The sequence below is a fragment of the Myxocyprinus asiaticus genome, chromosome 43 (genome assembly GCF_019703515.2).
Source record: "Myxocyprinus asiaticus isolate MX2 ecotype Aquarium Trade chromosome 43, UBuf_Myxa_2, whole genome shotgun sequence".
In the NCBI taxonomy this organism is placed as follows: domain Eukaryota; kingdom Metazoa; phylum Chordata; class Actinopteri; order Cypriniformes; family Catostomidae; genus Myxocyprinus; species Myxocyprinus asiaticus.
Window position 1 is genome coordinate 32910057 of NC_059386.1, and position 25842 is coordinate 32935898.

At 35.9% G+C, this 25842-nt stretch overlaps 3 protein-coding genes across 8 annotated transcripts; 1 reads left to right on the forward strand and 2 right to left on the reverse strand.

Moving 5' to 3' along the window:
* Window positions 1–176: 176 nt before the first annotated feature.
* On the reverse strand, window positions 177–1258 carry LOC127433710 (hydroxycarboxylic acid receptor 2-like). The gene has a single exon (XM_051685846.1). It carries the CDS (start codon window positions 1256–1258, stop codon window positions 320–322), a length of 939 nt encoding a protein of 312 aa, XP_051541806.1. The 3' UTR covers window positions 177–319.
* A 2852-nt stretch (window positions 1259–4110) lies between these two features.
* Window positions 4111–8991, reverse strand: LOC127433714 (density-regulated protein). Of its 2 annotated transcripts, none has more exons than XM_051685855.1 (8): window positions 8847–8991; window positions 7861–7971; window positions 7506–7525; window positions 7271–7355; window positions 6189–6284; window positions 5837–5953; window positions 5605–5744; window positions 4111–4414 (listed from the first exon to the last, which is right to left on the reverse strand). In XM_051685855.1, exons 2-8 carry the CDS (start codon window positions 7958–7960, stop codon window positions 4370–4372), a joined length of 603 nt encoding a protein of 200 aa, XP_051541815.1. In that variant the 5' UTR covers window positions 7961–7971; window positions 8847–8991; the 3' UTR covers window positions 4111–4369. The 2 variants fall into 2 exon arrangements, with proteins under 2 accessions (XP_051541815.1, XP_051541816.1); XM_051685856.1 differs by having other exon boundaries at window positions 8962–8988.
* A 213-nt stretch (window positions 8992–9204) lies between these two features.
* LOC127433702 (coiled-coil domain-containing protein 62-like) lies at window positions 9205–25565 on the forward strand. Of its 5 annotated transcripts, none has more exons than XM_051685823.1 (14): window positions 9205–9669; window positions 9769–9809; window positions 10508–10657; window positions 12321–12513; window positions 15710–15876; window positions 16199–16300; window positions 16420–16591; window positions 16748–16864; window positions 18662–18750; window positions 20116–20216; window positions 20586–21131; window positions 23783–23879; window positions 23997–24215; window positions 25029–25565. In XM_051685823.1, the coding sequence occupies exons 1-14, from the start codon at window positions 9609–9611 to the stop codon at window positions 25062–25064; spliced, it is 2091 nt and encodes a 696-aa protein (XP_051541783.1). In that variant the 5' UTR covers window positions 9205–9608; the 3' UTR covers window positions 25065–25565. The 5 variants fall into 5 exon arrangements, with proteins under 5 accessions (XP_051541783.1, XP_051541784.1, XP_051541785.1 ...); XM_051685824.1 differs by having other exon boundaries at window positions 10520–10657; XM_051685825.1 differs by having other exon boundaries at window positions 10565–10657.
* Window positions 25566–25842: the final 277 nt, after the last annotated feature.

Sequence of the window (25842 nt, forward strand, 5' to 3'; positions counted from 1 at the left end):
AGATCTTGGGGATTATTGCAAATAATTAAGTTTACTGAAAAGGCAACACAAATGCCATTAATACTTATGGAGGTCTGAAGCTGGTATTCCAATCCGACAGGGCAATATAGGCCCTTCATTCTAGAAATACATCTCAACATTACTTTAAATAAGGGTATAGATAAATATATAAAATCATGCATGCTGATTTGTAGCTTTTTTATATATATAATGAGACTATCGCTTTTTGTAATTCAGTTTGTTTAATGTTACTTCAAGAGGTCACAAATAGATGTGTTGTATATCAGTATGCATATAAATGTAGTGGCTATTCACTTGTTTACTTGTCTGAGACACTAGTTTTTGAACTGTGATTCTTCTCAGCATCTTCCTCATCTATTTTCTTTCCTAGAAGTTTCAAATAACAAACAAGGGGGTTTAGCACACTGTTGAAGTAGGTAAAGCAAATGGTACTGTAAAAAGCCACATTTGCATCACGGAAATAGTGGCACTTGCTATACCAGGCCTTCAGGACCCACACAGCAATTCGAGAGACGTTACTGGGGAAGAAACAAACAATGAAAACCAACGCCACTGCTAAGACAAACTGGATGGCCCTCTTGATTTTACCCTGAGTGTCCACAGTCTTATTCTTCAACTGCCACGTAATACAAGTAGTGCAATATATAACGATGCCTGTTGGTACAAAGAATTGGATTACATAGAATGCATTGTGCCAGTCTGACAGTGAATTGTGCCCCATGCAAATATTAAAACTCTCACACTGAGTGCGGTTGTTTTGAAAGTAGAAATGTTTGTCTATTAGCAAGTAGACGGTCATGGCTATGATAAGACCCCATAGACCAAGAGAGACCCAGAGGACGTAGCGCAGACCGATTCGGTTGATGCAGTTGAGGGGGTGTACGATCTTCAGGTAACGGTACATGGCAATGGCAGTGAGGAAGAAAATGCCCGCAGCCCCGTTAACAGCCAAGAGAAATAGTAAAATGCGGCAAAAAGCATCTCCATAGACCCAGTCCTTGCCCCTACGGTAGTAGTCGGCCCTGAACGGCAGGCAGAAAAGGACCAACGAGTCTGCCACAGCCAGGTTAGCGAGGTAAACAGAGTTGGGCTTCCAGCTGTCCATATGGAAGAAAAACATCCAGAGGGCGAGGACGTTTCCCATTAGTCCAAAAAGGAATTCCGTGAACAGAATCGGCGGTAGGACTTGGTCCAAGATGGGTGCATCAAAAGCACAGCACTTTGTGAAGTTGTCCATTATTCTGATGAAGCTGTAAACTAAGCAAGACTTGGATAATTTCAGATCTTTGCATATGGCAAGATTCCCCCGAGAGTGGACTTAATTTTTGCTCACATGCAAATAATGTAGCTGTAAGCATCTACATGGACAACACAAACCCAGGTGTGGTTGGGAAATGATCTCCAGGGAGCTTTCTTAATTTAACTTGGGACTCTCAAACAGCCCCATTAAAAATTATTACACACAAGATACTTTTCACATGGGTATACAACTGAAAAGGGGAGAAGCCAACAATAAAATTAACTAAAAACATTTTGTTTCCATTAGCATGATTTTGCATGTTTAGTTCAGGTGAATCTCACCAACAGATGTCTGGATCAGTGTCAGAAGTTAACTTTTACATTAAGGGGCAATATTTGCCCCTTGGATTTGATGTTTTACCTTTATAAGGGCATATTGTATTTCTAACCATTTTTAACAAACTTGTGTCTCATCCATTTATGACAAATACATCAATTTACTAACCCTAATCTCAAGATTGAGAATTTATTACCTATTACTAGGGCTGCACGATTATGACAAAAATCATAATTGTTGATTATTTCCGTTGATATTGTAATTGCGATTAATTTCGAAGAATTGAATTTACATTATTTATTTGAGGTGGCTCAACTGCATGCCATATTCTTTATGCTGGCTACACATCCAAAACAAGCTGAGAACTGTGTTCCTGAATGACTTTGTTGCTGTTTTATATATCAGTTAAGGCTAGTTACCTTAATGTCAACTTTTTACATTACATAAAAAACAAAGCTGTTATTTAAAGGTGCACTCAGTAACTTTTGTCTTTGTGTAATCTTGGACTTGACACCTCTCAGACACTGACACCCAGGGGCGGAATCGAAAGAAATGTCAGCCCGGTATTTCACATAGAAACTGGCTGTCCTTTTTTGCATATCGCGGCGCCATTTTGTGGCACCTTCTGCATAATGCGGCGGCCCATGCGGCCCCATTTCGCGGCCGGCCCACCTGGAAAAGTCCCGGTTCTCCCAATGGTCAGTCTGCCACTGCTGACCCCTAGCGGCTTGGATGCAGCATCATTTCAAATCAATAGTTTTCAGTTTCAGATGCCATTGTAGAAATGTAGTATTCACAGTCAGCCATGAGTGAAAGTGTCAAATAACAGGACGGTTACTGAGATTAATCGAGTAGTATTCAGCTGGTCATGTGATTCTAACATGGCAGCCCCCATGTGCGGACCCTCTCCATGTACAATAAAACTGCTTTTATAAGGTTACTGATATGACTGGAGTCTTCATTTTAATGTGAGTGCTCATGATTTCCTACATATATTGCAAAATTACAATTCATGTCTTAAGGAGTTAAACTGTTTTAATGAGGAAAAAACTACTTAGTGCACCTTAACATTTTTAATAAATCATACACAGAAGCAGGCAATAGATCAGTTAAAATGATCAACCACTGCAAAAATATATGTTAAATAGAAAATTAAATGGAAATTTTGATGCAACATGACACTTTTTACGATTAGTTAGTTGTGGCAGCTGTAATTGTAATCTTGATTATTTATTTGATTAATTTTGCAGCCCTACCTCTTACCCTAAGAATTTAATCAACATAAACTCATATTTTATGCCATAATATGTATAACTATAGGGATAAAATAGAATATTAGGACCAAAATCAGATGTTACAAATAAAAAAACAGAAGTATTTTTTTATGAGGGCATTTTTTTCTCCCACATTTTGAATTTCAAGGGCATTTTTGCCCCAAGACCTCCTTAATTTCTGACCCTGGTCTGAGTCATATTTTACTGCAATATCAAGAAAAAAAAAAAAAAAAAAAAAATTTATATTTTGCATATTTTTTTATTTTTTTTGGACCATTATAATTTTATGCACTGACATAATTTTCATGAAATTACCAGTGAGCAAAATTTCCTCCCAAATTCTCACTATACACTCTAATGTAAATAAAAAAAATCATTATTATTATAATACAGCAATGGTAATTAGAGGTCGACCATTATTGGATTTTACAGATACCGATAACTGAGGTGGTGGCAAAAGCAGATAACCGATAAATCGTCCGATAGTTTTTAAAATCGGTTTATTGAATGAGTTTTCTTTCTAAGAAAATGTTCTTAAGTCTTTCCTTACTGTGACAGGCACAGACATAAAGGTCACAAGAGTCCAAATTGAATGAAATCCCAGATGCAGTTTATTGTGCAACCAGAATCCCAATAATAACCCAGAAAAAAAAACTAATTATGATTTGGTTTATTACGCAGGACTGTTAATTATAAATGACCGAAATTCAGTGGGGACCTATTTTTAAACCTGTGATCCCAGCTGCTCACACAAACACAAGGGAAACAAAATACACACTTACAATCATCTATAACGTATGGCAATATAAACACTATAAAGCAAGCAAGAAATATGAGCAGTAATTCATCATCAGTAGATCATTCATAAATGTCTGACTTTTTTTCCTTCTCACTAGGGACATTGATAGATCAATATCAAAATAATTGATCTATCGTGAACTATCAGCGTTTATTTCTGCCAATAACAAGTTTTAAAAGTACGTATCGGCACCGATTAATCGGCAAAACTGATATATCGGTCGATCTCTAATGGAAATCCAATCGAAACACAATGGGGTTTTTTTTCTATTACAATCAGCAAACATTAAATTAGGTACAAGAAATGATGAATACTCACAATTTTCATATCTTTGTTTAGCATTACAGTAATTAGAATGAGATTTTTTTCACATTGCAGTAGGCTACTGAGAATTTGGGGAGGCATTGAAGGTTTCAATAAAAGAAATATTGCACAACCAATAAGCGAATGAGACCGAAACTTTATTAGTCTATTGTATGCATGTGTGAAATGCTTTAAGGAGTCACATCATTCCAGACCTTTGGCAACCAAAAGAGAAAGCAGCTATCAAGAACTGAAAAACCCCAAGGATTTAGCCAAGTCCACAGAATTCTATACAGTAAATAAAATAGATATAAAAGGGCTGTATGTCGATGTGTACATCTGGCCAGGTTTGCTGTGTCACATCGCATCCGTTTCAGTAAAAGTGCATATTGGGCTTCACTTTTTGACCTCTCCAAGATCTTCGATGCTGTCGTCATCCACCTGTGGAGATAACGTGTCAAATGCTGAAAATAATTCCTGTGAGCAACACTAAAGCAGCAATATTAGGGCTAATTGCAATATATTTACATTTTACAATGAATTCAAAAGTGGCTATTCAAAAGCCTATTGTGTCATGTCTAACAATAATAAAAAATAAGTAAAGTACTGTCCTATCTAGGCCTGTCCCAATTATTAATAATCGTCTTATCGCGGTTATTTGAGATAACCGCGATTATTGTGCACTTCAAATTCCAATCACATTCAAATGCCCAAATAAGGGAAGTCTAAACTTTATATATAAATGCCATGAACGGTGCGTTTGTGTGTCATTCATTTAAACTCTGATCGTCACTGAGCCGCACCGCGGATGTCAACGAGAGCAGCTCCTGTCCGGAAGAGCACGTAAAGCGCTTCTCAAACACTCTGATGCACGTGCAGTCAGCAGAGGCTTGCGCCAAACTCCGGCAAAAAGATAAACTTTGATAGTAAACACAAGGCGCTCCAGTTTCACTTTAATTTAATGATCGTGTAATGGCAAATGTTTCTGGCCAAAGCAGGTTCATTCACGCATTGTTAATGACACAGAGGAGGAGATGCATTCTTACTCTATATCTGTGGAGTGATAAAATTATTAAATGAAATCTCGAAGGTTTTGCGTCATGAGAAATAAGGGTTCTTTGGTTTAATCAAAGAGCATTACAGTGACGTGTGAAAGTGAAGAAATAAGAACAGAAATATTTTACCATTGCTTAATGTAATATTATATTATATAAATATAATAAAATATATTTTGTATTTTTTTATATATATATATATATTTTTTTTTTTCATAAAAAACAACAAAAGCATCAGTGTAAATGTAAAATTGACCAAAACTAAAGTTGACCAAAAAGAGAGACTTATTTTATGTATTTAGAAATATTTTGATATTACATATATTTTTATGTCATTCATATCGTTTTAAAGCCTTAAAAGGAAATCATATTTCCCTATTTTATTATTTGATGTATAAATTTGAAGTTAAATATGTAAAAATGACTTCTTAAGGTGTATGAAGCACACATGCACCTTAAGAAATATGACAATTTATATGACAATTAATCGTGAAAGCACTAAAAGAGACAATTAATCGGCCCTAGTCCTATCCTATCAGCACTCTTTAACTATGGTAAAATGGAATGTTTGTTTACCTCAGGCCACTTCTCCTGGATAACATCGATGATGTCATCTGTAAAATCTCCCTGAATGATGATTTCATCCTCTGCTGACACTGATGCACCGCAGGAGAATTTCTGGGCAAAGAACCTTTGAGCCTCTTTTAGATCTATATCTGACGGGAAAAAAACAATAAAATGTTAACACAGGGAGGAAATACATAACATGAATAAAAAAATAGAATCCCATAACTTAAATCAGGCTTACCGAAAGTGGCCATGCCACACACCCTTGTGACGTATTTCTTTTTAGCTCTTGGGATTTTTGCTATTGTAACTTTCTGAGGGACGGTCTTCTTTTTCTGTTTGATCTGACCTCTTCCACCTGCAAGGACAAAACAAAATAACGTCTTTATTTTATACACAGACACACTCAATATAACTCAAATAAATGAAGCCAGGTATTATTTTTTTTATTAATAATCAAGAAAGTTGAAACAAAGTATGCTTCGCTAAATTTTACATTTTTTATTTTTATGCCTTTTAATGAATAAGACTGTGGAAAGAGAAGGCAGCACTGTCATTTTTTATAAATGTAAAAAAGACATCTAGATTTTCACCTCTCTTCTGTTTCTTCTTCTCCTCTTCCTCTCCTGCAGGGGGCACCTCATCTCCTTCTCCACCTCCCCCTCCTGTTTCCCGTTTGGGTGCTGTACCTACACAACATTGCTGATTTCAGTCATTTTCGCAAATCACACAAAAATTGGTACAAAGGTGCATGTTATACAGGTGTTGACTAAGTTTAGTCTTTGTCTGAAGACTTCGCTATCAAAGATCAAACATTCCTACAGAAATCAAAACATGTATCTTTTCAACAATTTTAGCATGAAGAAAACAAAGATCGGGCAATTTTGTAACTTTATTTGATAGATGGATTTGTAAAAAGGGGTTAGAAGAAGGGGTAATTAAAAAGAGGTTGATAAAGAAAATACACTATTAAAGGGATAGTTCACCCAAATTTTTTAATTCTCTCATCATTTACTCATCCACATGCTATCCCAGATGTGTATGGCTTTCTTTCTTCTGAAGAACACAAACAAAGGTTTTTAGAAGACTATTTCAGCTCTGTAGGTCCATACAATGCAAGTCAACAGAGTTCAAAACTGTAAAGTTCCAAAAAAGAATATAAATGCAGCATAAAAGTAATCCATAAGACTCCAGCGGTTTAATCCATTTCTTCAGAAGAGATATGATAGGTGTGGGTGAAGAAACAGATCAATATTTAAGTCCTTTTTTACTATAAATTCTCCTCCCTGCCCAGTAGGTGGCGACATACATGAAGAATGCGAATCGCCCAAAACAAAAGTAGAATATGGAAGTGAAAGTCTGATAGTAAAAAAGGAGTTAAATATTGATCTGTTTCTCACCCACACCTTTCATATCACTTCTAAAGACATGGATTAAACCACTGGAGTCGTATAGATTACTTTTATGCCGCATTGATGTGTTTTTTGGAGCTTCCGAGTTTTGGACCCTGTTGACTTGCATTGTATGGATCTACAGAGCTGAAATATTCTTCTAAAAATCTTCGTTTGTGTTCTGCTGAAGAAATAAAGTCATACACATCTGGGATGGCATGAGGGTGAATAAATGATGAGAGGAGTTTCATTTTTGGGTGAATTATGCCATTAAGTAAACTTACCGAGAGTCAGTTTCGCAAACACATCAGGAAAGTTCTTCTCAAGCCACTGTTTACATTTGGCTGGCTCAGGCATGTACTCGCAGTACTAGACCAATACAGAAATATTTTATTAATTCAAATCTACCAATGTACACATAGTTATCAAATCACAGATGCAACATTTTGCTTTACAAAATAAAGCTATAAAGTCTAGAATCAGTCAATATGGAAAATGTACTGGTATGCATATATTTACCTCTACTGGCAAGGAACACACTGAAAGTAAAATAAGACACAAACAGGTCTTCAGTGATAAAAAAAAAAAAAAAAAAAAACACTATTCTGAGAACAAAATCAAAGTAAAATTCTCTACACTGCACGTTTCAATCTGCTTGCCACATAACGTGTGTGTGTACATAGAAAACTACCTATGCTCATATTTGATGCCGCAATTAATTATGTTTATCTAAACATTCTAGATGCCTCTCAATATTTTAATAAATTAAATTATTATGATAATATCTTATTGCAGTTCATTAAGAAAAGCTATCTGCTATTTTCAATGCATTACCCTGATTAGATGAAACAATTATATTATAAAGTGCCCAAACCTCCACAGTAGAGCACCTTCAGAGGGTACTTGGCATCTGGGTTGGCCCGACCCACTTTATTTTCTGGTGAACCCGATTCTGCATTCTCAGTAGTAGCCATATTACATGAATCTATAGAAAAAATTAAAATTAATTTTATTAAGTACATGTGCAATGATCATGATATTTTTTTAGATAATATACTCTGATCTGTTATTTTAGATTGACAGCTTCTTTGCCCCAATTCTATTTTACGGAGTTAAACTTCTTCATAAATGAACCCGATGTTACTAAAAAAAAAAAGGTGCACAGTCACTAACACAGAAATTTGCCTAAATACAGAAACTACATTCACATATGGAAAACAAAATAAATATATCACATATTCCTAAGCAAAAAAATTTAGCTTCCAAAAACAGCAATACTGCTGTTCCAAAGAAACATTATGTCTTCATACTGACATTGTGCTCTATATGAAGATCTTTATACTCAATATTTAAAAACATGTTAATGCATCAGACATCTTTTGGGTTACGGAAAAGATGGTCCATTTCATTATAAAAACAATGCAATGTTGGTGCAAAGCCAATCAATCAATCCTTTTAATAACAAACAAGCCCATCTGACAGCTTACATGTCACTCCTGTAATATTTATCAGCCTACGACGAAAAAAAAAAAAAAAAAAAAAAAAAAATTCATCATTCTCAAATCATATTACACTGTCACCTAAAATGACAAACAGATGACTTCTAAGTGCTTAATTCATATGTAAAATAGCCAGTGCCAGGAAAAACCTTAGTCTATTGGCTGGTTTGTCTAGACCAGATTCAGTGGGTCTGATCAAGACTTACACAAACATATATGCGATCATATATACTTTTTAAACATTTTAAGAGCACTGACAATGTTTACTAGACTTGAGTCATGCCGCCACCGCACCATTCATTAGCCATCACCGCTAATCTCAGCTCTTCTAAAGCAAGCAGGCGCTCAAATTAATACATACCCCGTCGATATGATCTCAGTATAACTTGCTTTTAAGCAATACCTTGATCATTATTACTCAAACTCGTGTGGATATTGATTAAAGTGAGAAAGAGTTTCACTGTTGCTCAGCACACCTTCACTGTCTGATTAGGGGTCCTGGCAGTGCCTCTCTGACGCAGCAACAACGGTGGATTAAATTTGTGCCTGATAGTTTACACACTTCGGAATAACATATATTCACATAATATCGGGTTTATAATCTAAATATGTTCATTAAGTTTCCAAATAAAATGTTTTGGGCTAAAGTAATAAAACATATATTTGCAAAATTATTTTTAAGTGTATATTTTAAATCAGGCATTGCAGCGGACCGCCCCGCTCAGCTCTCAACAAAACATGCCCGTTTTAAAATTCAGAGAATAATCTCTCACTTCTTGTCATTTAAAGCGTCTTATTATTTCTTTTTGTGAATTTGTATTAACTATTCGTGATTTGGATGACGAACGTAGGGGTTTGGGTTTATATTCACTTTATAATTTCTAATCCTGATGGTGTTATTTACACTTAAATTCTGCTGGAATTTTAAAAACAAACTAAATGTGTGCCATGACCATTCTACAATAACAACAAGCCTGACAGGAGGAATATTGTGTGCGGGGATGATGTAGATATTGTCGTTTTGACTATTTGAAGTGAACTTCGATGTAATATGAAGTCTTGCAACGCAGTCAAGACAGTATTTGTAAGTGTTATTATTAGAGTTTGTCCAATGTGAGATGTGATGGAGGGAGAACAAGATAGAAGAAACTTTAAAACGAGTGGAAACCTCTCGATTTCAAGAGGTAATGTACGCTTTGACAGAAGTCTTTCATATTAGAAGTGTCAATAATTTATCAAATTAAAAAAAATCATGATCAATGATGAATTTAATGATTTTTCAGGATATACAGGGGACCCCTGGCACAGTACTCCTGTGAAAAAGGTATGTTGATGGCTTTATGTACAGTACTGGTTAAAGGTTTGACATACTTGAATAAATTAGTTTTTTTCATTATCTTAAAGGTGCACTCAGCATTTTTTTTTTTGAATATGTTGTGGTATTGGACTTACTGACACCTAGGGTGTGGATGCAGCATCATTCAAACACAATACATTTCAGTTACAGAGCAGTAGTATTCGGCTGGTCATGTGATTCTAACATGGCAGCCCCCATGAGGGGACCCTCTCCATGTAGAATAAAACAGCTTTTTTAAGGTTACTAATATGACTGGAGTCTTCATCTCATGTGAGTGTTTGGGATTTTATAAATATGTTTCAAAATGACAGTTACAGAAAAAAAATTACTGAGTGCAACTTTAAAAACCTGTTTATCTAAAAGCGTATTTGTCATTAAGATATGTAAATTATTCAATATATGAGTTAGATTGGATAGTGAAGGAAAAGCAGCCAAGAAGTGTCTAGCATACATGAACGCCTTCAATATTTATTTATTTATTTATTTATTTATTTTTTACCGTACGTTATTGCACATTGTAGATTGCATATTGTAATGTATGTACCAGCACATTACACTGTATTTATTTTATCTGCGTTTAACGTTTTCATGTCGAGCAGTTGAATGTAATCAAAGTCAGTTCTTGCTGGACAATGTGCAATTAAGAAAGATTTTGATTCTGATAGTCAATCTATCAGAATCTTTTTGCTGCTGATGCGACCACAGATGTTTCTTCATCCAAGCTCAGAGATGGAACCACAACAAAACCAGCAGCCTTGAGTCTTCGAGACCTCTCAAAAACAATGCCCTCCTTGTCCTTATCACAAGATTTCCAGGTAACAGATTATATAAATTTAAACTGATTTATTGCATTAGAATTCCCACTTTTCTGGAATTTAAAGTTTCTATGTTAGAATAAAGAGAAGATATGGCTAATAGCAGGCAATTGTCAGCCCTAATAATAATAATAATAATAATAATTGTATTTGTATTTATATAGCACCTTTTAGCGATTAATCACAAGGTGCTTCAAATAACATAGTCAAAAACACACGCAGTAAAACCCAACATATTCACATAGTAATAAAAGCAACACACTCAGTAAAACACAACACATTCACATATTAAAGTATAATGTCATATATAATAATAAAATAATATCCCAGGGCAGGCTATTCCATAATCGTGGAGCTTTCACTACAAACACTCTACCACCTTTAGTTTTGCATCTTGATTTTGGAACAGCCAACAGTTCATGACAACAAGATCTAAGAGGTCTAACTGTTTGATAAGATCTTAAAAGTAGCTGCTAAATAATCTGATGCCAACCCATGATGTAATTAATAAAATCTTAAAATCAACCCTAAACTGAATTGGTTACCAATGCAAAGAAGCTAAAACTTGAGTAATGTGATTAAAAGACCTAGCTCGTGTTAAAAGTCTAGCTGTAGCATTTTTTACTGATTGTAGCCATGCTAAAATGCACTGATTTAAAGTTGAAAACAGGGCACCACAATAATCTAGGTGAGATGAAATAAAAGCATGAGTAAACTTCTCTGTATCCTTGAAACTCAAGACAATTCTCACCTTGGAAATGTTCCTTTAAAAACAAGACCGAACTAACTTCCTGACATGATATTACAAATTTAAATTTGTATCAAAATAGACGCCCAAATTTCTCACCACCTGCTGAATATTCTGGACCACCTGATTAAGTGCTGGCTCAATCTGATTTGGTTTTTAAACTATGACTGATTGTAACAATTCTGTTTTAGGTCATCTGGACAGCAATGAAAATTAATGTTGTATTTTCGAATCACAGAACCAAGCGTTAGCATATTTAGTGAAAACAATATTGGCCCTAATAGGGATCCTTGCAGGACACCACAGTTAATTTTCGAAGAGGAGGACATCTCATCTCCAACAGACACTACAAATTTCCTATTCGTCATGTAGAAAACAAACCAGTCTAAAGCCACCCCAGATATTTCCACCCATCTCTTTAATGTATCAATTAAAACTGAATGATCAGCTGGATCAAACGTTGTAGTTAAATCAAGCAACACTAAAATGGAGCACTCTCCAGCATCCTCCGCCATAAATAAATTATGGGTCACCCAAAGAAGAGCAGTTTCTGTACTGTGATTTTTCTCTAAAACCTGACTGAAATTTTTAAATAATATTGTTATCCATCACTACCTACAACAGTTGTTTAGCTACTGCTTTCTCTATAGTTTTAGAGATGAAAGGTCATTTTGAGATTGGTCTATAGTTATTTGAAATAGGGCTATATTAATTTTGTAACAGTGATATTATTGTTTGCCACCTCAATGGCAATTTTTGCCAAATTTGTTAATTACTTAATATCATAGTATATTAATGTGGGTGTGACTTTTAACAATGTAAAAAGCTTTTAGAATCTTTTATTCTGATTATTTTTATTTCCTTAAAGATGAGGTGTGTAATTTGTTTTTCATAATAAAATACTTTCTCATATAGACATCAGCTAATGGACTGGAGGGCAGCACCATCCAGAGGCAGCGTGTGGAACTGCAGCTTCTGATAGCAGAACTGAAGGACCGTGACCAGGAGCTCAACAGCATGGCTGCAGCCCATCACAGACAGCTGTTGTCCTGGGAACAAGACCGACAGAGAGTGCTGATCCTGGAACAGAGATGTGCCCGACTGGAGGGTAAGACTGAGTCTGAAATTATAGCTCATGGGTGTTCCTGAAGTTCTGTTATTATTAAAGGGGCAATATTCTACACTTTTAAAAGTTCACTGATAATATTAGTTAAGGTTTCTTCCAAAAACATAATTTAGTTTATCATGTCAATATTCTACCCACTCTCTGAAAATGTATCATACTGTAGTAGAGGTAGACCGATATATCGGTTTTACTGATTAATCGGTGCTGTTAGTTGCTTTAGAGGTGAAATTAGATTTGCTGTATCTAATCTTTCATCATTGACAATATTCATCCTTATTTTTATCCTCAATTCAATGCATATTTTGATTAGATAATCAAGTGTTCTAAATTGAAGCGAGGGCATGCAAAAAATAAAATAAAATATGGAAATGTGCACCGTCAGCACATACATCGCCATCTCCAACTTCATATCTTGTGAATAATAATAAACCTTATTCCTCATTGAACCTCATCTGGTGAGAGATATGTGGATATATATATATATATATATATATATATATATATATATATATATATATATATACAGTTGTGCTCAAAAGTTTGCATACCCTTGGAGAATTGGTAATATATGTACCATTTTTAAAGAAAACATGAGTGAGCAGGCAAAACACATTTCTTTTATTTCTTATGGGATTCATATTCAACTGTCGGTTATAACAGAATGGCACAATCATAAAACAAAACATGGCAACAAAGAAAAAAATGAAATGACCCCTGTTCAAAAGTCTGCATACCCTTAGTTCTTAATACTGTGTATTGCATCCTTTAGCATCAATGACAGTGTGCAGTCTTTTGTAATAGTTGTCTATGAGGCCCCAAATTCTTGCAGGTGGTATAGCTGCCCATTCATCTTGGCAAAATGCCTCCAGGTCATGCAAAGTCTTTGGTAGTCTTGCATGAACCGCACGTTTGAGATCTCCCCAGAGTGGCTCGATGATATTAAGGTCAGGAGACTGTGATGGCCACTCCAGAACCTTCACCTTTTTCTGCTGTAACCACTGGAGGGTCAACTTGGCCTTGTGCTTAGGGTCATTGTCGTGCTGAAAAGTCCAAGAGCGTCCCATGCGCAGCTTTCGTGCAGAAGAATGCAAATTGTCTGCCAGTATTTTCTGATAACATGCTGCATTCATCTTGCCATCAATTTTATCAAGATTCCCCATGCCTTTAGAGCTCACACACCCCCAAAACATCAGTGAGCCACCACCATGCTTCACAGTGAGGATGGTATTCTTTTCACTATAGGCCTTGTTGACCCCTTTCCAAACATAGCGCTTATGGTTGTGACCATAAAGCTCTATTTTGGTCTCGTCACTCCAAAGGCGTGTCAAGGTGTTGTCGGGCATATTGTAACTGGGCTTTTTTGTGGCATTGGCGCAGTAAAGGCTTCTTTCTGGCAAATCGACCATGCAGCTCATTTTTGTTCAAGTATCGTCGTATTGTGCTCCTTGAAACAACCACACCGTCTTTTTCCAGAGCAGCCTGTATTTCTCCTGAGGTTACCTGTGGGTTTTTCTTTGTATCCTGAACAGTTCTTCTGGCAGTTGTGGCTGAAATCTTTCTTGGTCTACCTGACCTTGGCTTGGTATCAAGAGATCCCCAAATTTTCCACTTCTTAATAAGTGATTGAACAGTACTGACTTGCATTTTCAAGGCTTTGGATATCTTTTTATATCCTTTTCCATCTTTATAAAGTTCCATTACCTTGTTATGCAGGTCTTTTGACAGTTCTTTTCTGCTCCCCATGACTCAGTATCTAGCCTGCTCAGTGCATCCACATGAGAGCTAACAAACTCATTGACTATTTATACACAGACACTAATTGCAATTTAAAAAGCCACAGGTGTGGGAAATTAACCTTTAATTGCCATTTAAACCTGTGTGTGTCATCTTGTGTGTCTGTAACAAGGCCAAACATTCAAGGGTATGTAAACATTTGATCAGGGCCATTTGGGTGATTTCTGTTATCATTATGATTTAAAAAGGAGCCAAACAACTATGTGATAATAAATGGCTTCGTATGATCACTATCCTTAATAAAAGACAGATTTTTTGCATGATCAGTCATATTTTCAAAATCAATGCCAAAATTTCACAATTTCTGCCAGGGTATGCAAACTTTTGAGCACAACTGTATGTATGTGTGTATGTATATATAATCAAAAACCTTCATTTGATGAATATATGGAAGCTATAAAAGGCTTAATTTGATAAATACTTAAATATAGAGCATTGTAACGGAGTCCCTGGTGTGTTTCGGGCTTGTTTATAATTAAAAGTCCCGCATTATAATCTTCATTTTTTCTGGTTATTATTGGGGTTTTGGTTAAAAAAAATAAACTTCATCTGGGATTTTACTAATTTTGGACTCTTGTTACCCTTATGTCTGTACCCGTCATAGCAAGGAAAGACTATGATGAAAAAATGCAGTATATAAAAAACAATCGGCCGAGTTATAATCAGTTACCGGCCTTTTCCACCACCTTAGTTATCGGTATCGGCAAAATCAACTATCTATCATCCTCAAGACTGTAGAAGCTTCAGAAATCACTAAAATTCACTTCTTCATATGGGAGCTTAAAGGAATATTCTGGGTTAAATTCAAGTTAAGCTTAATTACCAGCATTTGTGGAAATAATTTCTTTTAACTTAACATGACAAAACTCTGTTTAGTAAGCGATTTTTATCACACTAAAATCATGTTAACACATATACTGTTTACATCTTGTGGCTATAATTTTTAAACAGTTTGTATTTTAATGTTTACGGACTGGGCCCATTGACTTCCATTGTAAGTGCCTTACTGTAACTGAATTTTATTTTATTTTTATTTATATTTTTTTTATAAATAAACAAGGGATGTCAATCATTTTTTTGTGGTAGCTAATGCCACAAATGCTGTTGATTAAGCTTAACTAGTATTGAATATCACTTTAATTCAATAACATGTTCCATCAGAGGTAGTGATCTATAATTATGCCCATTAATAAAATCGATTTTATTTTCTCAGGCCACATGCATTAAAAAAATTGGGAAGAGAATTTTACTTTGTAAATTTTAAAGCATGTCAACATAGTACAACAAACTCTTTTATTTTAAAAAGATGAAATTAAATTGGATCCCTTTCCAGTGTATAAACACTTAAACATGATGAAGCTGAGAATGAATAATTTGTCTCCAGATGAGCTGCAGAAGCGTAATGATGTGATCAGAGCTCTCAGTAAGCGGACGAAGGTCATGGAAGCGAAAGAGAAAGACATTCACAGAGAACTCAACAGTACTCAACGGCAGCTACATGAGCTGAGCCAGAGAGAGTTGACCACCACCAGATATCAGCAGGAACTGGAGGTCAAGTCAATGTTAATTAATGTTAATCTGTCAATTTTTCATTTTTTTTCTTCTACCATTTCTTGTCTTTTCTGTACTACCAATACAATGGCAAACAAGGCAAAAAAAAAAAAAAAAAGAGCATTTTTGCAAAACCATCAAAATACAGATTTTTATTTTTTTTCACAGATTTTTCTAACTCTTGAAATGTGGTGTTAGCATCATATTTTGGTTTACAAGCACAAGTGTTTTTGAATAGCTTGAACATATTACGTTTAAATAGCCTCTTTAAGATCTCTTTAAGAGTAATTGCATGTTAATAAGCATTTATGTTCATTCATAGGAGAAGAATCAGAGTCTGAACTCCACCGTCATGATGCTCTCAACACAGGTGGGGCAGCTGCAGGTACGAGAGGAGGAGCTCAGCTCAATGCTAAGACTGAAGGTAGTAGAGGACCAAGACACATACACATTTGCAGACATGTCCTTTCTCCTATATCATTTTAATTTATATTTTACCATCACCTTCACATTGATGTAATTGTATGTTTGTTTATCTATCAGGACAAAGATGTGATTGAGGCCACCAATCACATTTTAGAGCTGTCTGGTCGACTTTGTGAACTAGAGAAATCGCTAGAAGAACTGCGAACACGTGAGAGCAAAACTCTGCGAGATACAGAGGAACACAAGCACCGTTTCAGAGAGAGCCGACATGAGAATACACAACTCAGAGGTTTACAATAAATTTTTGAACATCATGATTGAAGATTTTTTTGGAAATCCCATCATGTGATGTCTCATTTTAAAGATTTGACTAAATGCTTTCTATAAAGCTTTACTAGATAAATAGAATAAAGAAATGAAAACGGGTGTGTTTCTGTTTTTGCAGCTGAGCTTCAGGAGAAAACCATCGAGAATAACAGTCAGAGAGAAGAAGCCATCCGCTTAAAACAGGAAAACCAGCTGCTGAAGAAAGAGCTCACTGCCATTGAACTCCAGCTCCTAGGTATGTCATTACTGTATGTTTATAGTATGGAGGCTCATTGATGCCACTTAATAATCATTTGAGTAATTGGCTGTTTAATAAAATGTATTTTAGATTAGCTAAAATCATTGATACATTTCAACTGAAATTTTCATTTAGCAAAAGAAAATGACGACAAAAAAGAACTGCTGATAAATGATGATGAAATTACTTGAGATGTCATTAAAATGATGAAAATAGATAGATAGATAGAAGTGATTACAAAGTGATTGAGAATTGCATTTTTATTTATTTTTATTTAATTGTTAAATAAACATTTCATATTTGTTTGCTTAATTGTTTTATCTATGTCTCAATTAATTTATTGATTTCTCAAATGATTTTTGATTGCACAAATGGGCTCCAATAGCATCTATTGAAACTAAACCATTTGATGTAAAAGGTTCATTCTCACGAAACCTGTCCAGAAAATATCCCGGTCATATTTAACTTCAAATCAATACAAACTTAAGTTTATATTTAGCATAAAGAAAATGAAGCCATTAAGATTTTTTGCATTGTGACATTATTTTCAGTGTTTTTTGCTTTTACTATTTCCATGATTTTTAATGATAATTCTCATTACTGTAACCTAATCATTTTTTACTGTATTACAGTGACAAATAGAAGTTGACCGATAGTGGATTTTGCCGATACCAATAACTAAGGTGGTGGAAAAGGCCAAAAACCAAATAATCGGCCAGTAGTTTTGAAAAAATCGATTTACAGAATAATCAAAGATTTCTTAGTATATATATATACAGTACTATGCAAAAGTCTTAGGCACATAAGATGTTTCACAAAAGCATTTGTCTTAAGATGGTTATTTATATCTTCAGCTTTAGTGTGTCAGTAGGAAATATAAATGTTAGACTCCCAATCATTACTTTTGCAAATAGAAAAGATTAGAATAGAAGAACAGGGAGCCCTGCAACAGATGTCATGTTCCCCACAAAGCCCCCCACTGAACATCGAGTCAGTCTGAGATTACATAAAGAGACAGAAGCAATTGAGACAGTCTAAATAGACAGAAGAACTGTGGTGAATTCTCCAAGAAGCTTGATCATCCTATCTGCCAACAACCAAGAAAAACTGTGTCCAGGTGTAAGTAGGAGAATCTGTGCTGTTTTAAAGGCAAAGGTGGTCACACCGAATATTGATTTAGCTTTTTTATGTTTACTGGACTTTGTATGATGTTAATTGATAAATGAAAACTATTTATGGCATTATTTTTGTAGACATCCTCACTATGCAACATTTTTCACAAGTGCCTAAAACTTTTGCACAGTACTGTGTGTGTGTGTGTGTGTATATATATATATATATATATATATATATATACACAGATAACCGATAGTTCCAAAAAGCAACTATCAGCACCAATTAATCAGTAAAACCAATATATCGGTCTGCCTCTAGTGACAAAGATGCTGTTGTACAATTATTGTTTAATATTAAAATCAGCAAAAATGAAAGTGAGTACCAAGTATGAATACTACTATAAATACGTAATATTTTAAATATATATATATATATATATATATATATATTTATTATTTTTTTCACGGTGTGGTAATAGGAATGTCATAATGACCCTCTTTTTTCATCTTGTGGTTAATAAAAAAATGGCTTGAAAAGTATAATTTTTTAGAAAAATAAGACCAGGGCATTTTCTTGATAGGTTTTGTAAGAATCGCCCATAGAACGTATGTCATTCTTTTTATGACCCTTGATGCTTAGTGTTTTAAACTGATGGAAGTTGTGGTGTCTGTTGCTCAGGTGAAGATAAGAGCTGGAAAGATGAGTTACTTGAACTATCTCGATCAAAACAAGCTCGAGCCGAATCTGAGCTTCTCTGTCTGCGACAGGTATCTGCCACTAAACTGTCTTTTTAAACTCCTCCTTTTTGCTTCCGATGTCAGCCAGCATTATTTTCTAGAAATCTCTTTGCCCTTCCCATTTCTTCTTCCAGAGCAGTGATCTGGTTTTTCAACATACTGCTAAAGACATCCTGCATTCCTTCTTCATGGCTCAGTGACGTTTTCTAAAACAGACCCAGTAACCTTAGTAGTTTGAAACAAACTGTAACCTTTTGTTGACCTTTTTAAGAATTATTAGACTATTCTCTATTCAATATTTTAAATACATCTGACTGTTCACTTCATATTTCTGACAAGTAAATAAATGTTTCATTGTTTGTTTAAAAGTGATTAAATGGTCAAAGATGAATGTCAGGTTATAGTTAAAAACACCATGTTTCCCATGTAATTTTTTTCCACACTTAAAGGGATAATTCACCCAAAAATGAAAATTCTCTCATCATTTACTCACTCTCATGCCATCCCAGATGTGTAAAAATGTCTTTCTTCTGCAGAACACAAAGATTTTTAGAAGAATATTTCAGCTCTGTAGGTCCATACAATGCAAGTCAACAGGGTCCAAAACTTTGAAGCTAAAAAAAGCACATAAAGGCAGCATAAAAGTAATCCATATGACTCCAGTTGTCAAATCCATGTCTTGAGAAGTGATATGATAGGTGTGAGTGAGAAACAGATCAATATTTATGTCCTTTTTACTATAAATCTCCACTTTCACTTTTACTCCACTGTTATCTTTTGTGTTTGGCGATTCACATTCTTCGTGCATATCACCACCTACTGGGCAGGGAGGAGAATTTATAGTAAAAGGACTTAAATATTGATCTGTTTCTCACCCAGACCTATAATATCGCTTCAGAGGATATAAATATAAACACTGGAGTCTTATGGATTACTTTTATGCAGCCTTAATTTGCTTTTTTGGAGCTTTAGAGTTTTGGACCCTGTTGACTTGCATTGTGAGGATCTACAGAGCTGAGATATTCTTTTAAAAATCTTTGTTTGTGTTCAGCAGAAGAAAGAAAGTCATACACATCTGGGATGGCATGAGGGTGAGTAAATGATGAGAATTTTCATTTTTGGGTGAACTATTCCTTTAAAGCGAAATACTGTACAAAGTGAGAAAATCACAGCCAACACAAAACATATTTGAAATAATAAACTACGACAATACATTTTGTCGGTCGCTTGGTTTCGATATCAGTCACATCTTGCTGAGTAGCCCCGGTTGAAAATCCTGGTTCTTTTTCGTCACATTTTTGCTTTTAGTTTGAACAAACACTTTACTTGATGCTTGAAACTTGCCATGTCACGTCTAGTTGAAAACATTGAAATGTTTATCTGTGTTTGTGACAGGTTTGTGAAAACCAGCAGAATGACCTGCAGCTGCTTAAGTTGAACTTGGAGAGTGCCAGGGAGACACTTCGAACCCATGAGGGTCAAAGATCACATGGGAGGTAGGAATGAAATATACAATATGCATTGTATTATAAACATAAAGGTGACGTGTGTCATTTCTGCACTACACACTAGATGCACAAACAGATAGTCCCACCCCCAATCTCATGCCATTAGTTAAGCCAATGTGTATGTGTTAGTCTGATCTCAATGCTCAAACAAACAGAGCAATGTTTTGAAAGTGCCACACTATTTATACGTCGAAAATCAACCTACGAATGGCTTACTTTTAAATGCAGTTGACTCAACTAGGATAGAACATTGGGATTTTTACATCGAAAAAATTACACACATCACCTTAAATGTGATAAACTGCTCAGCTGAGCTATTGGTTTTACTTTCAGTCATTAATGTTATTATGTTTGTAGGTCTGATTCTGGTTTAGGAGCCAGTCATGTGCTAGAATACAGCGATTGTCAAGGGACAGAGTTAGATACAGGGTTAAGATCCAGCCAGTTTCACAACACAAGCAAAAACACCCCATCAATTTTAACACATCATCCTTGTGTTGAAATGGAAACGCAGACTGACTTGGATGGCATGACTTTGAATGTACCAAACCATGAAGTCAAAGAAAAGTCAGCCATAGGAGAAACTGTGTCAGGCCTCAGCAGTGCCCCCTGTGCAGGTCGCCAGTGTCACGATAATGAACAAGATTCACTTGACTGTTATAAAGAGGGCAAAGTGATGGAAAAACCATCCAAAGAGAACAACTATAGTAAAGTGTCGCCCCCGGCAGCTCTACCAGCTCTTTGCCGTGAGAACACTGATAGCCCAACAGACAGCAAACCCCATCAGGCAGTATATTCAGAGGCTGGAGGGGGCGTGGATTTCGTAGCCGTCATTGACTATGATCCAGGCACAGGAACTCCTATATGTCTTGTCGATGTGGATATCAGTCCGAGATTCCCTTGGTATGATTCATGTATTTATAAGTAGGCCTGCCAGTTTTAGCGCATTTTACCATATTTAAATAAATTGCACTTAATTCAGCAGATTTTGCACGCAATTGGTGCATAAATTGTGAAAAACGTGTGCAGGTTTTGCGTGGGCAAGCAATACAAGCATTCAGTTGCATTTGTACCAGATAATAGAGCACAACAGTGCCTGACCATTTTTTCCCCATTCAAATCCTTCATAAAAGTGTTCTTAGTCTTGAACCAATCCAGCCAGCTCAGAGGTGAATCACAACTTTGCAAACTTTGATTTGAAGCAAGAAAAGGATTTGAAAATCAGACATAAAGACAAATGTACAAGACTGTGTACTTAACGTCTTTAATGAGCGATTGAACTACAATCCCATGAAGCACTGCAAATGACGTAATCAGTTTAAAAATGATGGGAAAATATAAAACTGTTGATTTAAAGTTGTTGTTTATAAGTATAGAAACAGTATATTGTGATTCTTTTGCAAAACATTCATATATTTCTAAATGTAATTTGAGAATGTAGCGAGAGCGACTCGATCGCATCATTCACAGTGTGTCATGAGATTGGGTGGTCACTGCAGAGCTCTTTTGGTGTGCTTTGTTCGCCACGATTTTCTGATTGGTAGATCGTTTCCCTTAAGGATCATAAGTAGTGTAGTTCTTCAGCAGACATTCTGCCATTGAACATGATTTTTAAAAAATTAAGATGAAATAACACTTTAATTGAAGCATAAACTATCGATTAACAGCCTCGGAGCTCATGGTCTGTCAGAAAGGTTTAAAGGTTTAAAAGTTATTGTCAAAAAGGATTCCCGGGGCCTGGGTGTCTCAGCAAGTAAAGACACTGACTACCACACCTGGAGTCACAAGTTTAAATCCAGGGCGTGCTGAGTCCAGTCAGGCTTTCTAAGCAACCAATTGGCCCGGTTGCTAGGGTGGGTAGAGTCACATGGGGTAACCTTCTTGTGGTCGCTATAATGTGGTTCTCGCGCTCGGTGGGGCACGTGGTGAGTTGTGCGTGGATGCCGTGGAAAATAGTGTGAGCCTCCACACCCGCTAGGTCTCCGCGGTAACATGCTCAACAAGCCACGTGATAAAATGCGCAGATTGACGGTCTCAGACGTGGAGGCAACTGAGATTCGTCCTCCACCACCCAGATTGAGGCGAGTCACTACGCCACCACGAGGAGTTAGAGCGCATTGGGAACTGGGCATTCCAAATTGGGGAGGAAAAGGGAGAGAATAAAAACAACAACAAAAAAAAAGGATTCCCCATTTGGATTTTTTTTTTTAATAATTTTTACTTCTGGAACCAGACTCTATAGAGCTGTCATGGTTTTATGTGTTTTTGTTCATGATTTGTGTTAATGTCTTTTATTTTGGAAGTTTAGTTCCTGTTTTATAGTCATGTGTTCCATGTCATGTTATTTCCTGTTTCATGTCATGTGGTCCCCTGGTCATGTGATTTCATGTTTCCCTCCATGTTCATGTGTCTTGCTTTCATTGGTTTATTGTCTTGTTACCTTGTTATCAGTTCTGTCTTGTCATTGGTTATCATTGTCATGTTTCTCCCTTGTCCATGTATTTAAGCCTCATGTTTGCCATTGTCCATTGTCAGGTATTGTGTGTTAATGTAACGTTGTTTGGTAGTCAAGTCAAGTCAAGTCAGTGTCAATGTCAGTGTTTATGTTTTGTTCACATTTGTAGTACGAGTTTTTGGATTTCACGATTGTTAATAAAACTGCACTTGGGTTCATCACACGTCATCGTCTCTTCGTTTACCATGTTGCCAGCCAACATTACAAGAGCACAACAGTCTGGTCCCGGAAGTAAAAATCCCATTAATTTTTTCCATAGATGAATTGATTTTCAACAATAACTTATAAAACTTTAAAGACAGACCTACCGTGACCTACAAGTTGTTCATCGATGGTATATGCTTCCGTTGAAGCCAATTGTGTCTGATGGCAGAAATCATGGTAAACAACTACATTACCCATGGTCCATCAGTAAAACTTCACCAATCAGAGAACTGCGGCCAACGAAGCCCACGAAATGTCCTTCAGAGCGACCGCCTACTCCCATGACGCACTGTGAATGACGCAATCGAGTCGCTGTCTTCACCCTTAAACTACTTGTATATTTGTACATATCGGAATATTGTGCAATAAACTTAAAAAAAATATATTATTCCTATACTTAAAATCAACAACCTAAAATCAATAGTTTTATATATTCCCATCATTTTGTATTCAATTACATCATTCGCAATGCTTCATGGGATTGTAGTCCATGCCCTCATTAAAGACAGCAAGTGCACAATGTTGTACCTTTTGTCTTTTTATCCAATTTTCAAATAATTTTTTGCCTCAAAACAAAGTTTGTGATGTTGTGATTTATCTCAGAGCTGGTTGGTTTGGTTCATGGCTTGCAATTCTTTTATGAAGGATTTTATGAAAATGCTATGGGAAAAATGAGTGTGGAAAATACTTCTGGAACCCAGACAGCTGAATAAGTGGGCGGGCACTGTTATGCTCTGTTGAGTTAAATACCCATTCATACACTCAAACAATGCAAATGTATGTATAGCAATGTTGTTGCTCTAATTATAACCATGACTTGTATTTCTTTAAACAGTATGGCAGATCTGAGCTGTCTTCATCTGGATTGCCCCTCCCCCTCACCCCAAAGTTTACATGATTCTGTGCTAAGCATCGAATTCAATGGCAATGAGGTAGCCCACCATTTCACAGCTTTGGGGAACACTTTGCATAGATTATTGCTAGTATATTTGAATTACTCTACATGGATTTCTGTTTATCTAGATTTGTGGCTTGTATGTTTCAAACAGGAGGGGTACAGCTCATCCACGAGTCGTTTACAGCGTTTGCTGGCTGATTCTCGGGAAATGGTGGCAAGTTTAGAAAACTGTACCAGAAAACTTGTCAGCCCAGCTCAAAGCCCCACAGATGACGCTGTCTGCCGCCTCCAAAGTAAACATGGCAATGGCAGCAATCACAAGCACTCCCAACACTCCACCCATGATAAAGAGGGCAGTCAGACTAGCAGGGTATGTCCCCTTAAGATGTAGAGGATGTTTTTATGACATCACAGAATTCTTTTGCATAATTAATTATTTTGTGCACAGTCTAAATTATGTTTCAAGATTAAAGGGATAGTTCACCCAAAAATGAAAAGTCTCTGATCATTTACTCACCCTCATGCCATCCCAGATGTGTATGATTTTCTTTCTTCTGCAGAACACAAACGAAGATTTTAAGAAGAATATTTCAGCTCTGTAGGTCCATACAATGCAAGTGAATGGTGGCCAGAACTTTGAAGCTCCAAAAAGTACATAAATGCAGAATAATAGTAAGCCACATGACTCATGTTGTCAAAGCCATGTCTTCATAAGCGATGTGATAGGTGTGGGTGAGAAACAGATCATTATTTAAGTCCTTTTTACTATAAATTCTCCTTCCTGCCCAGTACGTGGCGATATGCGCAAAGAATGTAAATGGCCAAAAACAAAAGGAGAATGTAAAAGTGAAAGTGGAGATTTATAGTAAAGAAGGACTTAAATATTGATCTGTTTCTCACCCACACCTATAATATCACTTCTGAGGACATGGATTTAACCACTGGAGTCGTATGGATTACTTTTATGCTGCCTTTATGTGATTTTTGGACCTTCAAAATTCATTGTATGAACCTACAGAGCTGAAATATTCTTCTAAAAATCTTCGTTTGTGTTCAGAAGAAAGAAAATCACACATCTAGGATGGTATGAGGGGGAGTAAATGATGAGAGAATTTTCATTTTTGGGTGAACTATCCCTTTTAATTGTAGCTGACTGACATTTCTTTTCTATATTTTCCAACAGGAACATGAGTCCCAAAGCAAAAGCAGCCCCCACTAACAACAAGGAAACAAGTTATGTGGTCAATAGAGCCACAAGGACCTCCCATCTTCTATCACTGCTTCTAAAAATAAATCTATTTTTGTCAACCAAAGATGAGTTTTGCTAAGCTAACAAAGTATTTTACTACTAAGATTTTCTACACAAATGCTTTAACTCTATATTTGTAATTAAAAAATATGTTTTTATGGCAATAATTTAGAATGCACTACCTCTCACTGGACAGACTGTTGTTATTTAGAAACTAGCTGTTTCTTGAAGTGTTGAACCTGTATTACAAGATGGCTAAATGGTGCTGGCTGTTTTTGTCATTCCAGTTTTACTGTCATCTAACCTGTTTGGTTTCAAAGAGAATGAAGTGGGTGTTTTCATTGTGTTTGACTCCTGAAACCAATAAGGACTTTCTTTATCAATTATAAGGAGCCATCAGCCCCCTTGTAAAGTCAGTATAATTCCCTGATGTCAGAGCATTTAAAAGAACAATAAAGGTATTCAGTAATGCCTTGTCTTTAAATACTGATTTGGTGTGAATATAATAGGGTAGGTTTATTTAAAGTGAATGTTCACACAATAATAAATAAATATTGGTTAAAAAAAAAAAAAATAATAATAATCATAACAACCACATTTACGCCGTTGACAGATTTCCTTAGCGTTTTTTTTTTTTTTTTTTTTTTTTTTTTTTGGACATTGCAAACCCTAAATTAGTTTCCAGTGTTAAATCAATAACCTACAGTGAGCGCGCATTAGTTGACGTGACAGGAGATCTCAGCGTGTG

Excerpts from the sequence above, each read along its gene's own strand:
- LOC127433710 (XM_051685846.1), bottom strand. The coding sequence starts at position 1,258 with ATGGACAACTTCACAAAGTGCTGTGCTTTTGATGCACCCATCTTGGAC.
- LOC127433714 (XM_051685855.1), bottom strand. The coding sequence starts at position 7,960 with ATGGCTACTACTGAGAATGCAGAATCGGGTTCACCAGAAAATAAAGTG. Across the intron at positions 7,356-7,505 it reads TGTGTTCCTTGCCAGTAGAG|TACTGCGAGTACATGCCTGA; the intron begins GTAAATATATGC and ends GTATTGGTCTAG. Across the intron at positions 6,285-7,270 it reads GTTTGCGAAACTGACTCTCG|GTACAGCACCCAAACGGGAA; the intron begins GTAAGTTTACTT and ends AATGTTGTGTAG.
- LOC127433702 (XM_051685823.1), top strand. The coding sequence starts at position 9,609 with ATGGAGGGAGAACAAGATAGAAGAAACTTTAAAACGAGTGGAAACCTC. Across the intron at positions 18,751-20,115 it reads AGCTTCTCTGTCTGCGACAG|GTTTGTGAAAACCAGCAGAA; the intron begins GTATCTGCCACT and ends TGTTTGTGACAG. Across the intron at positions 21,132-23,782 it reads ATCAGTCCGAGATTCCCTTG|TATGGCAGATCTGAGCTGTC; the intron begins GTATGATTCATG and ends TTCTTTAAACAG.